At 48.3% G+C, this 14,263-nt stretch overlaps 1 protein-coding gene across 1 annotated transcript in view; it reads right to left on the minus strand.

Annotated features, from left to right (window-relative positions):
* Positions 1 to 14,263, minus strand: part of CAMTA1 (calmodulin binding transcription activator 1) — an 890,421-nt gene that overhangs the window by 51,176 nt on the left and 824,982 nt on the right. Inside the window, exons 7-10 of the mRNA XM_015409145.1 lie at positions 13,849 to 13,989; positions 4,900 to 6,746; positions 2,360 to 2,486; positions 796 to 930 (exon numbers count right to left, since the gene is read on the minus strand). Coding sequence (XP_015264631.1) covers positions 796 to 930; positions 2,360 to 2,486; positions 4,900 to 6,746; positions 13,849 to 13,989 — 2,250 coding nt within the window. The remainder of the gene's footprint in view (positions 1 to 795; positions 931 to 2,359; positions 2,487 to 4,899; positions 6,747 to 13,848; positions 13,990 to 14,263) is intronic.

Below are 14,263 nucleotides of genomic sequence, written 5' to 3' on the forward strand. Positions count from 1 at the left end.
GTTTCTTCCCGTCATTTAAAAAAGGCATTTTATTTATGTATTTAATTCATACCCCACCTTTCTCCCCGATGGGGACCCAAAGTGGTTTATATCATTCTCCTCTCCTCCCTTTTATGTGTTATATGGGGGTCCCCTAATTCGTATCAGATGTGACAGATTTCTTTAACAGTTTTGCTAATTGAACCGCCACCTGTATTAGCCACCCTCTCTTGGAACGTCTTTCCTTCCTTCCAAGGTTAACTACTGCAGAAGGAGGTCAGCTTCAGCAGCCAAAACCATTCAGGGGGGAAGGGTTAAACCCCTCCTTCCACCATGCCTTAGGCCCTGTTCACCTGCTGTTAGCTGTTTTATAAACATTAGGGAGATCCAATCACAGTGCCGGCGTCTTTTTTGACCCTCACATCTGAGATCTGTGCATGTTTGCAAACATTTCACTTGATCACTGGCAGCTGAACATATGGAGGGGCTCCTCTGAGAAAGTGAGGATATGTAAATTCTGCTTCTGTTCTTTGACCCATGATGGCTCATTTTTGTTCATGCCAAACGATTTTAATGCTGCAGTAATCACATGCATTAAACATTGTCCTACAAAAAACGCAATTCCAAAGCCAACTGGGCTTTGCTCACTAGAGCATCTTTTCGAGACAGAACTCTTGGCAACCGTTTCCTGTTCTTTTGGGGATTTGCACGGACACGTGGATGGATGCCAGCAGTAAGCAAGCACTTCCTCACACACACACACACACACACACACACACACCACTGCTGTGTGGGAATGCCGTTTGCCCTTCTTACCATCCAGGGACAGCCAGTCGTGCTGGGAGGAAGGCAGCGTCGGCAATGCCCTCGCTTTGTACTCAAAGACCACCGAATTGGAGATGATCTGGTTGTTGAAGGCAACTTGCAGAGTGACTAGCCCGGTGTCATGAGCTGAAAAACAAGGGAAGCGTGGTGAATTAAAGGGGGGGGAGCATTTTCCAAGCAAGTCTAACTTAACATTGGTGGCTCAGGAACCTTCCATTGATCACCTGCCAGCAAGACTGTTTTCTGAATGGAAAGTGCAGTGGTGAGTTCAATGTATTCCCTCATTTGCTCTGAGATGGCATTAGAGGCAGTGTGCATCTGGTGGGCAATAGTATGTTCCTTGCCTGAATGCAGAGACGGTGGCATCTAAATTTGTGGCACCAAGAAGTATCGTGGAACCCTGACACTAGGGACCTGTTTACATGTTCATGTTTGACACAGAAATCTCACTACAGAAACCCAAATCATTCTCCTGCTTGTTGTTCTTATAAACATCCCCTCATTTAGGTGAAACAGACAGGAGGAAGAGGAAGGAGGAGATTAGATTTATACCCCACCCTTCGCTACCTGAAGGAGTCTCAGATGGCAGCTTACAATCTCCTTTCCCCGCCCCACAACAGACACCCTGTGAGGTAGGTAGCTCTGAAATAACTTGTAACTCACCCAAGGTCACACCAGCAGCTGCATGTGGAGGAGTGGGGAATCAAACCCGGTTCTCCCAGATTAGAGTCCGACCTCCTAACCACTACACCAAACTGGCAAGACACCATAAGAATGTAAGAGGATGCTCACTGGATGACACTAAGGTCCACCAAATCTGTCTCCAACAGCAGTCAACCACATGCCTTCTGGGGAAGGAGGTGGTGGTATCCTAAGCAGGGCACGGTAGGGACAGCCATCTCATGTTCACCTCCAGCACTGGATATTCAGATGCATACTGCCTCTGAACATGGAGATTCTGTCTAGCCATCCTTGCAGTGGCATCCTCCAAAGGCAAAGGCTGTGGTCCCATCCTCCAGCAGTAAATTCCATCAGTTTTCACTGGAGCAGCTTCACATAGCTTGAATCTCTTCCCTCTTGAGCTTGGTGCATTTAAGACAACAGAGATGTCTTCAATTGAGAATCCCATGTAAAAAAATAGCGACGAAACTCTCACTAATTGGCAGGCATGAATTTTTGCAGGCAATAGCCTTCTTCCTTAGAAGCATCATGCATCAGATTGCTCTGATTTGTGTTATAAGGACTATAGCCATGACTGTTAAACCAATACCTCCATAATCAAAAGCAGTATAGCTTAGTGTATCAGATGCTGGAGACTAATGACAAGAAGGCTCATTTGTTTCCCAGGTATGTGGCTGGTGGCGCTTCGAAACCAGATGATGAGCTAAATCTGATCCAGCAAAGCAATTCTTTATGTTCACAAGCAAGGATTACAAAGCTGCAAAGGAATCCCCACACATACACACATCTGACTGAAACTCAGAAATATACAGGAAGCTTGTCAGAGGTTTTTTTTTTTTTTTAATGAGCACACAAATGCATGAGAATTCCTCACCTGGGCAGTAACAGCGCAGCACCCCTGGCTGTATTAAGGAAGCAGGCACAGAGATCTGATCAAACAGACAGCTGTAGTTATTGCTGGCTTCCTGCCATGGGCCTGTGATAAGCACCTTCACGCCCCCCTGCAAGGAAAGAGAGCAGATGGTGTCAGGTTGCAAAGGCGAATGTGAGGGGTTGCACAGGCAACTGGACCGGGCACATCAGAGGCTCTCCTGCCCTGCAAGCTTAATATAAAATGTAGGGAAAAAGAGAGAAACCCATCAGAGGGGCTCCCAGCAAAGCAGGATGATCCCAAAATTGAATCTGGGATAACCAATGCCAGGGAAATTGGGCAGATCATGCTGGAAAAAGAAAGACAGAGAGAGACTTCCCTGTCTAGATCTGCAAATGGGAACTGGAAATCACAGACAGTGTGTTATTGTCTTTATACTATTCAGTGGGGGAGAATATTGATGGTGACCATATCTGGTACCAGTCGTCTCATTTCTGTCAATCTCCTGAAGATTATCAGGGTGAGTTTAGATCTGTCAGATCTGGGTTGAATGTTCAATTTACTCTCTGCCTTGGGCAAGGGGCTGTTCACCTCAGTTGTCCATCTGAAAAATTGGGACAGCAGAAATTGTCAGTTATTGATCAGATGATTACCTCATAGTATCTTATTTAAATATTTCAAAATTAAACAGTTTTAAAAACCACACCCCAAACAGCAGTATCAAAAACCATCCATGTTGACTCCAATAAACAGTGATTATAAAAGTTGTAGCAGCAACTAGGAAAGGGTTTAGACTGAAGAGATCAGAACATACTTTAACCAGACTTAAGATGGTTAAGGAGAGCTGGAAACAACTAGTAATCAATAAGAAAAGGGCAACTTTGATGGGGGGAAAATGGAAAGAGAGAAAAGCCAGCTTCCTCAATTGTCCCTTCAGAAAAGGGGAAGGGGGTTTCACAAGGAGGATAACAGCTCATTTGCTTCCACAAATCTGTTTGTCTTTAAAGGGTGTCACAAGACCCCTTTCTATTTTTACTGCAACAGGCTTATGTGGCTCCCACTTCCATTTTTTAAAATATGAAAAACAGCCACGGAAAGCACAGTGTGGGGAATCGGAAAGAACTATTTCCCCTTTGGCTGTTTTTCTTTTTAAAAAATCCATTCCATCCAATACTTTTCCAACTGTGGAGAAAAGACACTAGTGTCTACTGATTATATTAATTTATTCCTATAGTGGAAAAGCAGAGACTGATTCTGGGTTAACAAATGGCTCAAGGGAAATAGTAAAGCATCCCCCTCCCCACCCTAGCTACTCCACTCAAATGTGTAGCCTCCCAAGGATTATTTCAGTTCTATAAAAAGACGCCAGGAGATTCTTAGCTCTGTCTCGCCCCTAAAGTCTACTTTGACTCCCAGAGTAGGAAATTGTTTGATTGTCTGAGGCTGCAACCAGACAATAAGAATGATTTCAGAGAGGTTTTGCTACCCAAGTTGTAAATACAGGGTTTGGGGGGAGTGTGTGTCTGTTTCTCTCATCACTGAACAAAAAGGCTTGGTGTGTTCCCTTGGCATTCTGCTGAACAGAAAAATGCATTAGCAAAGGATGTGAAGTCTCAGGACCAGAGCCTTAGTTGCATTTGCTGCTGCTCTGCTGCCCCCATGTGGCAAAAAGACAGAAAGATGTTCTCAAAATAGTTCGCAGAGAGGGAAGGCTGGGCTGGGCAACACAACTCTTCCCGCGCCGGCCCTCTGAGCTCCAAACCTGCTGCTCAAAAGGAGTGGGAACTGAAGAGATGCTTCCACTGTCATGGAGGGGGATACTGGAAGAACAATTGTCCTTCGCTGGTCCAGAAAACCAGTGAGACAAAACCTGCAAGGATACGGAGTGTTGCACACGGTCCTACAGCCAGCGCTCCCTCAGGCTGGCATACTTCCCTCAGTGCTACGAGGATCTGACCAGCATGGGAGACAGAGAGCTGTATGGATGAAGGGGCTCAGGAGTGGAGATCTTGTGAATGCATGCAGGTTTAGTAAGCCTTGATCAAATTCCCCCTAACACTGCTTCACACAGTATTTCAGAAAGACTGGAACACTCTATGGAAGGAGACCCCTCTCCTGTGTTCTTTGGTCCCCTGCCCATCTTCTCTGGAACAAATGAAGATGCTCTGGGCAGAGGTGGAGCCCTCCTCCTCCCTTTGGTCACCCAGTCTGCCTGCCTGTCTTCCCATTTCACTTGCTTTGCCCTGGCAGGCAGTGAGGAGGATCCTACGGTGCTCACCCCCCCCAAGCTGATAAAACACCAGAGAAGACGGGCGAGTGGGAGGGTCTTCCTTGCCACTCTGTAGGAAGATGCAGATGACTGGCTTTCTGCTGCATGTATCGCTGTGTCAGAGATGAACACAGTATTGGGACCTTAGCATATGCTGACAGGCCAATGGGTTAGCAGAAGTTTAGATATCTCATTATGTTTCTCCCAAGGGAAAAGGCTCCTGGAGGTAAAAACCCTGTGAGGATTAAAAAGCCAAACCGGCCCCGGAGCTCACCTCAGGGTAAGACCACTCTGGCGAGTAATCTGTCACCATGAAGAGGCGCCCGCTCTGCTGGAGCATCCCGAGTGTGCCTTGCGTGGCGGCCGCTGACACCACCTCTGTCACATGCATGTACGCCATGGCACTGGCCCCATTCTCTGTGCTGCTGAGATGCAGGTTGGCTTGCTGGGGGCTGCAGCACGGAATGCACATCTCCGCCTGGCTGTAGGAAGCCCGGTTCCCGTCTTCCTGCTGCGACAGCCCAGCGCTCTCCCCCGATACCAGCTGGTGCCCGTAAATGGTGTTGCTCCCACCTTCCACCGAGATGAAATCATTAATAAGGTCGGAAAACTGGTTGCTAAAGGAGATGTCGAAGTGGTCCAAGCTCAGCTCCATGTTGGAGGTGTTGTTTAAGCTCGGGTGGGCGACAGGGTAGAGGCCTTGCACCATGTTCCCTTGGAGAATGGGCAGGTTGCTCCCGTTTCTCAAGGTGCCGTTGGCTTCAGGCTGCATATAGTGCTCTGTGCTGCAGGTCTGGAGGTCCCCTGATTTCAGCAGATTCTCATTCCCTTCCGCCTGCGGTGAGGTCTCCATGGGAACTTCCCCTTCCGCCGCCATGGTCTGAAAGTTTGCCTGGAACTGCATGAGCTGAAGCGAAGAGGTGGACTCGATCCGGGCCTCCACTGTGCCATTGCAGTTGGAGGTGTTTTGGGAGGAGGCCTCTGTCTTCACATTGGAGAGCCCGAGAGGGTTGACGAAGGAACCGCTCGTGTCGCTCAAGTTGCTGTGGGTGTTTTGCTCTAGGGGGAGAGGTTTGCTTGTGTCTTGTAGGAAGAAGCTAGGGGAAGGGGTCTGATGGACGTGGGGACTCTGGACGGCCTGATTGAAATTGGAGGAGTAATCCTTGTTGGAGTCAATCGCACTAAAGTCCATTTGCTCCAAGGTGGTGCTTGGGCTCAGGCCTCCTCCGGAAGGAAGCAAACTGGAACCGGTTGTGAGGGTGAGCGAATTGGACGACGAAGAGGAAGAGAAGGCCTCTTTGGACATCTGTTGCTCAAAGGATGTGTCCTCGGTTTTAATCTCCTTGGTGAGGGCCGTGCTGAAGTTGAACCCGCGTTCCGTCGTGGGCGACTGCCTGATGTTGGTGTCTCCTTTGGGCCCCCCTCCTCCGTACGTCTGTCCCTGCTTGGGATTGTTAAGGAAGCAGTCCGGGTCAAAATTCATGGTGGTTTCTGGGATCTTCCTGCTGCTGTCGAGCGTCGTAGAGAGCACCAGCTCTTCAGAGACACTGGCAGGCAACATGGAAAGACCCTCCGAGCTGCTGGCCGTTGGGAAGGCAAACTTGTGGCCGTCTGAACTCACAGCCAGTACCAGTCCTTGTGCAGCAGTGTCTGAGGCGAGGAGGTGCTGATTTGGGCCAGTGGTGGGCGACATGGTGTAGACACCCTCGCTGGTAACATCCGACATGAAGACCGTGGCGCTCTGTGACAAGTTGCCCATCACTGAGGCCACGGCCATGCTGGAGACCCCGGTGACTGCTGGACTGTCTGCCACATCTGGATCACTGTTCAGGCCGCTGCTGATGGACACAGGAGAATTCTGGGTAGTGTCAGGAACTTCAACCTGATTGGTCGAGGAGACCTCCGTACTGTTCTGGTGGAGAAGCACCGGCTTTGCCACTTTGCCGTTCCTCTTCTCCCTGCTGGAGGACTTGCCGTGGCTGTGCTCGTTCTTGCCTTCGGAGACGTCATTGTTCTGCACCTCGGAGTGGGCGCTGTACCCGCCTGACCTCGGTTCAACCTTTGGTGATATGATGCGGTGTTTGGCACTATTGCATTTGTGGTGCACGCTGCTACCTGCGCCTGTCCCAGAGAGGAAAACAAACCTAGGTTCATTAATTGGAACACAAAACCAGCCCAAGATTGCATTGCTGTTTGCCTGTGCCACTGATCCCAATAAGGTAAACAACCTGGGTCAAAGCAGATTGGTAATTTTAGGCATGGCTGTAAACAGAGTTAGAGGAAACCCACAACATGTTTAGAAATCAAGCTGCTGAGGGCTAAAGGGCTTGAACTGCAACCCCAAGAACACCCCCCTTCAGGCTGCCATATTTACTCCTGCAATTGACAGGCAGTATGAGGCCTCTAGATAGGTCAGACTGGATATGCACATGGTGTGTCTAGCCTTCTGTCCTTGCCAAGTGAAACCTGTGTGCTTCCTTTCCCATTGTTCTCTATTGTGTTGCAGCCAGAGATGTTTCAATCTAATATTTTGCCAAAGTATAGCATTCTCTGCTACTCGTTCTCCGCAGACATCTGGATCGAGGCGGCGTGGCGGCACTGTTGTTATTAGATCTGTCGGCCGCATTTGATACGGTCGACCACCAGCTGCTGGCCCACCGCCTCGCCGACGTGGGGATCAGGGGGCTTGCCCTTCAATGGCTCGCCTCGTTTCTCCAAGGTTGGGGACAGAGGGTAGTGCTAGGGGAGCGACAGTCCCAGAGGCATCCGCTTGAGTGTGGGGTGCCTCAGGGGGCTGTCCTTTCCCCGATGCTGTTTAACATATATATGCGCCCCCTCGCCCAGATTGTCTGGAGGTTTGGGCTGGGGTGTCATCAATATGCAGATGACACCCAGCTCTATTTGATGTTGGGCGGCCGGTCGGACTCTGACCCAGAAGATCTGCACCGGGCTTTACAAGCTGCAGCTGGATGGCTCAGGCTGAGCAGGCTGAAGTTAAACCTGGCGAAGACGGAGGTCCTGTGCCTGGGTCAGACCGGATCAGGGCTAGGGCTCCCACTCCCGGCCTTCGATGGGGCACCTTTGGTGCCAGCTTCGGAGGTTAGGAGTTTGGGAGTGCTCCTGGATCCCTCCTTAACAATGGAGGCCCAGGTGGCAGCCACTGCCAGATCGGCCTTTTATCATCTTCGGCTGATACGGCAGTTGGATCCTTTCCTTGACCCCAATTACCTAGCTACAGTGATCCATGCGACAGTCACCTCGAGTCTGTACTACTGCAACGACTTCCGGTGATGTCAGGGGGTGTTGCCTTATGACACACTTCCGGTGATGTCAGGGGGTGTGGCATATGCTAATGAGTTATGCTAATGAGTTCCCCTAGCTCTTTTTCTATGAAACGATGCCTGCTTTATACATTTATTCCAGTCGGATCCATCCTGTCTGCCCCATGGCATTTCAAATACTCCAGCCTCTAGTTTCACAAACGTAATGACCACCATGTCTTTCTTAACTTCTGTTATCTACACTACAACGGACCCAGGACAAATAGTGCCAGAAAGACATGGTGATGGCTGGTATTTATGTTTCCAAGGAAGAATGGCTCTGGCTTCTTTGTCCCAGTATGCACTGGTGCGTCCTGAGATCTATTGCCCAGGCAGTCTAATCTGATTGGTCAGTTTTGCCATTTTGAGATTCAGCCCAAATACAGAAGGGGCTTCCTGTATATACTCTCCAAGAAATACCTTTAGTTTCCTTTTGTATTTAATATCCAGCCTGGATTTCTGTGCATCTTCAAAGTCTGCTTATAGTTTTGTTAATTTTGATCTGTCCTAATAAAGGTATTGTTGGGATTTATTCTCTAATAAACTAACAGAGCTGGCTATGATTTTTTTTTACATTTACCCCTAATGCAGCTTTCAAAATGCTAGATTTCATGCAAGATAGAAAAATGGTTTAATGAAGACTCTTTTAGGGAGAAGCCATGCAGTTTCCAGGTATGGCAACAAAAACAGTTACAAGGAATACAACCTGAGGATGGGGAGCATAAGGTTATGAATGAAATTGGGGTGTGTGTGCCCACTGTACCATCTAACGTTTCACAGATAAAATAATAATATACCCTAATTCTCTTCCCAAAGATTGCTGCCCAATCGTTCCCCCGAGAGCTTCTAGCTGCTCTCCACTGTCTGCCGTCTGCTGCTTTAATCAACTCTATGACTGCATGTAAAAGCCACAAAGGTGTTTAGGATTTTGGTTAAAGGCTTTTTTTTTTTTTTAAAGAACTGTCTGACCAGATCCTCTCACAGCTCAAATCTATACATGCCTATAAATACACATGCAAGAACACTAGTGTTCATGTGCATGCATTTATAAGGCATGTACAATGGAGGCACGGTGCATCCACCTCCCATTTGGAGAGTAAGGGCCAAACGGCACACTGATGCTCTGGATCCCCATAAATGTAAATTAGATGCAAAAAAACCCAGCTATAATAAGCTGGTGTGTGGGGTGGGGGTGTGTGTTCTTTGCTCCTATACATTTTCCCTGATCAGAAATTTCGCCCCTCCCATGGGGCTGTTTAAACCCTCAGAAGGGAAAAAAGGCAGGTACATGTACTATGCCTGCCTTTTTTCACTAACAGGGCATAAAGCACCCTTGGTGGCTAAGAGTTAAGCCTTTTGCCCCAGCACTATGGCCCACATCTAAATTGTCTTCCCTCCCTAAATGTCCACAGATCCTGGAGGTAAGGACATGGATCCCCGAAGACTGACATCTCTCGCAATTCACCCCAGACCCTTTCGATCCAGTTTCAGGCCTGACAACTGAGTGGGAAGCACAGCTCTGCCCCTCGGCATGAACTGCTGTATCCTGCTCCTCAAGGGAGACTGAGCTTGGCACCAAGCTTAGCTCTAGAAGTTTCCACAGGATGTTCAGCCCAGATGCAGAACCCATACTATGTCTGGACAAAGATCATGAAGAATGATGGAGATCTCTGAAATAAGTGTATGTTTATTTATTCTGCATAATTTGTTTAGTAAATGGTGTCGAAGGCTTTCACGGCCGGAGTTCATTAGTTGTTGTAGATTTTCCAGGCTGTATGGCCATGATCTTGGCATTGTAGGGCCTGATGTTTCACCAGCAGCTGTGACTGGCATCCTCAGAGGTATAACACAGAAAGATGGAGTACTCTCTGTGTCAAGGTGAGAAGAAAAACGGTAGGCAGGTAATTTATATCTACTCAGGAAGATGGGGTAGGGCTGAGTCATTATCTTGTAGGAGTTCCCCAGGCTGTGACATGCTAATGGAGGAGCTTTCCTGAGGAGGTTCTTTTGTATATGGATTGGATGTTTAAATTCTAATCTTATCTGTAGTGCCATTGTAAGATGTAGAGCATTTTGTGTTTTTTCAGGAATGTTTAGCGAATGTTTTGAAGTTCTGGAGAGAGCAGAAAAGGGGCAGCCATGGGAGATGAAGACAAAAGCAATGGGGCTAATCTATGAAGGGCTCATGAGCTCTACCCTCTAAGCATTGGAAGCACTGCCTGAGGTCTCCTTGCTGCCATTTCAAACTTTTCTGCACACAACCTTGAAGACTAGAAATTTTACTTTTAAAAAGAAAAGAGTTCTGCGGACATACAAACCACACAGAGTCTAGGCTGAGTGATAAAGAGCAATAAAGAGTATTCTTAAGCATCTGATTGTTGCTATAGGGGGTCTTGCAGCCAACTTTCTAACGTGAGTTAACCTTATCTGTACTAAACAGAATCACACATGCCCAGGGCTTTTTTTGTAGAAAAAGCCCAGCAGGAACTCATTAGCATATTAGGCTACACCCAACAGCAGACACTCATTAGCATATTAGGCCACACCCTTGACAGCACCACTCATTAGCATATTAGGCCACACCCCCATGTTACCAGAAGTGTGGTCATCCAGCTACCCACCTTTTGCTTCTTATTCTGTTGACCTTGTTGTCAAAACCCAGAGGGTTTTTTTTGTAGCAGGAACTACTTTGCATGTTAGGCCACACACCCCTAATGTAGCCAATTCTAATGAGTTTCTGCTGTTGGGTGTGGCCTATTATGCTAATGAGTTCCTGCTGGGTGTGGCCAACTCGGGAGCCAGCCGGAACTCCGTTCCTGTGCGTTCCTGCCCAAAAATAGCCCTGCACATGCCCCACCCCATGGTTGTGAATCAGGACATGCACAAGAAAGGAAGGAAGCAATCTTTTACAACAATGGAACAAACTGAGCTCAGCAATGTCTTATCCTTCTTCAGATTCCTTTGCAGTCTTTCTTCCTTCTTACGAGGGGAATACACCAGGCTACCTCCAGGACTGCCAACCTCCAGGTGGGGCATCTCCCAGAATTACAGCTGATCTCCAGACTACACAGATCAGTTTCCCCATAAGAAATGGCCACTTTAGAGAGTGGACTTTACGGCATTATATTCCTGAAAATGCTGAGATCCTTCACCTCCCCAGAGCCTGCAATCTCAAGGCACTGCCCCCAAATCTCTAGGAATTTCCCAAGACAGATCTAGCAACCCCGGCTACCTCTCCATACATGCTTGCCTGCTTTGCACCCTGTCCTACAACCCCAGGAGCCTTTGCTTGGCTTTCAGGCTGGTCTGCAAATTCCATCCAGTCTGCCTTATTTGTTGCCACACTCCTGCTACCTCTCTGGCCATCAGGACTTGGAGGCCATGGAGGCACTTTATTCCTCAAAGAGTGTCTGGTGGATAACAAGCAACATCTTTTGAACTGACCTCACTGCCTAGAAAAGCTAAAAAATGGGCCTGCGATATGAGATCTCAGGGAGCTGGTGTGGGGGGAGAATACATCTGTGTCTGATTTTCAGCTAGGTGAGAGCCATGTTCTCATCCCATTGACCCTGGAAAGTGCCCAGATCTGGTGACTGACAGGATCTGGCTCCAGAGAGGGCAGAGTTACCTGCAAGCAACTGGAGAATGTCAGGGTGGATTTCTGCAGCCCCAGCAGAAGGCCAAGCTAAAGCCACAGCTCCTGGGAGTAAAGGTTAGGGAAGTGCTCAAGAGGCTTTGAGGAGTGGGAATGCAGGGGGCTTTGGACTTCAATTGAAAGCTGTGATTTGGGATTCTTTTTCAAAGGCTCTGTTGCTGAATTTGCCTGTAATTGTGATGGACTGTTGATATTCTGTTCCATTCCATTTTGGGGATTAATCTGGTGTGGCAAACAGTTATGAACACATGAAGCATCCTTATACTAAGTCAAGGTCAATTGTCTACTCTGACTGGCAGCAGCTCTCCAGGGTCCTCGATCAAGGCCCTGAACTTCTTAACTGGAGGTGCTGGGGACTGAACCTGGGACCTTCTGCCAGATGTTCTGTCACTGAGTCATGGCCCCTCCCTGGGGTTTACGTACCTAATCAAGGGTCATTCAGTTTGCTCCTATCTGTTATTATGCTGGTGCATGTATGTTTGCAAATTATGCTGGATCTCTTTTTTGGGTTGGGGGCAGATATTTTAAATAAAAAAATTGCCTAAGTCCCAGGATCAGGAGGGGTTTGACCCACAGGTTATGTGTTCAGGCTTGAACATTTCTCACCTCCAACACATGCCTCTGAACAAGGCATCCAACCTGCTGAGCTCCTACGGCAAGCCCCATAGCACCTGACAGACCCTCCATCATGGATTTCCCCCTCATTGCAGCCTCTGCAACATGGCAATGGTCCAAACACATGATGAAAGTGTTCTTCAGCTGTACTGCAGACAAGATGGAACACTCCCTCATGGAAAAACATCTCTGCACATAGAATACTAGAAGCCAGGAGGATTGTGTCCCCCCCCCCCCCAAAAAATGGGACAAACGTTCCTGCAAACAATGGCCCATCTGTAGTCTGCAGTGTTACAGTCCAGGAAAAAACTTCCCTACAGGGTGAGCTGGCTGTCTAAACTGGGTCATGGGGGCTCAGGCCCATAGCTACAGTGGGGCTTTGGGGGGCTCTGCCCCTTTCTTAAAGGCACAGCCCCACAAGAATTTCTCCTGTAAATGCTTTTTTCAGTCATTTAAAAACATTTTTAAAGACATGCGCTCCTTTAAGCAGAGTGGGGTGCTGTAGTTGACTAATTCCCGTACTGAGCAATTAGGGTTGGAGTCGGTGACCTCTAGGACTCCTTCTAACTCTGTGTCAAGAAACTGGTCTCCTTTAAGAGAGTTTTTCTGCCTAAGTGTTAGCTTTCTTGCCTACAGAAGTCATCACCCCTACCTGCACGCTTATTATCAGAATTGTTGCTTAGGCTGCCAGAAGTGATTGACTTGCAGCAGCTGAGAACTGTCATCTAAAGTGGTTGACAGGTTGCAATTTAGAGATCTATCCTGGTAACAGCTTTCTATTGGCTAAATGGCTTTTCTTTCTGCATTGAGAACTTCAGCACCACCAGAAATTTTTTTGCCACACAAGCCACAAAATCCTGGCTACAGGCCTGTGAGGGCTGCATTGGGAGGCCATGATAATAGCAAGTGTGCCAGGAGCATTCTCAGCTGGGTCTTTACAGTTTGCTAACCCTTGGGCATTTTGGTGGATATGGGCCAATTAAGCGATTTCAGAATCCCCATTGTGGAGCAAAGAAGAGCAGAAAGCAGAAACTGGCCAGCTGTGTAAGGGTCTGGAAAAGTTGCTGGTGTGGGAAGGCCCTGCTGACTGGCGGTGGAAGTGAGTTAAGGCATCTGGGGTATCTTGCCGGATCAGACCATAATGTCCATTTCATCAGGCATCCTGTCTCCAACTGCAGCCAATCAGATGACTGGGGGGCGGGACTCCCAAGCAGAGGTGACAGACTGTCCCCTGTTGTTAACGTCAGCATCTGACATGTAGAGAGAGACTCCTGGGCCTCAGCCCCAGCATCTGTTTGCAATGCCGGCTCTCAGCCCCAGAAGATACTGGATTACAAACAGATTAAATTATCCCCGAGCAAGCACAGGAAGTACTTCGCATGCTGCTGATTAAGGGGAAGCACTATCAACTTGAGCCCAGTAGTTTTTCTTCTAAGCACAATATGCTGCCTCCATACCTGAAGGTTCCATTTAGGGTGCCGTGGCCAATAGCCCCAGCTGGAGAAATCCTCCTTCACAACACTCAGTGTGCTGTGGAACTCTACAACGTCTTGAAACGTTGAGAGCAACATAATGTAGTTCATTCCAACTCCTTGGTGCTTTCCGGCCCGACCCCAAAGGTTTTGCTGCTCACCCAAGTTGCCAGTGCAAAGGCAATTGTGCGTCCGAGGCTGTGGTTTGGTCTGGTGACTGTCCAGGATCTGCTGCACCAGCTGCTCCACTGAGAACCCCGAACTGCTGTTCCCATTGCTGCATGTCCACTTGATGCCATGAACTGTGGAGAGAATGACAGAGGGGCCTGTCAGGGACCGCACAGCAGGCAATGGGCCAAAGCTAGCCCTGAAAGGGAGTCAGAAGCCAGTCCAAAGCTTCCTGGCTGCTTGCAGATCTTAGATTGTGTACAGACTATGTGGAATCATGGCAGTGAGTCCCCCTTCCCATTAAAGGCTGAGACAAACAAGATGAGAGTCACGTGTCTTGTTTCTCCCAAAAATGCAAATTGTAGGCTCCCACAGCCTCAGTTTGCCTCCGGGTTGTGTAGCGAAGAA

The sequence above is a fragment of the Gekko japonicus genome, unplaced genomic scaffold (genome assembly GCF_001447785.1).
Source record: "Gekko japonicus isolate JY-2015 unplaced genomic scaffold, Gekko_japonicus_V1.1 scaffold98, whole genome shotgun sequence".
NCBI classification, from domain to species: Eukaryota; Metazoa; Chordata; class Lepidosauria; order Squamata; family Gekkonidae; genus Gekko; species Gekko japonicus.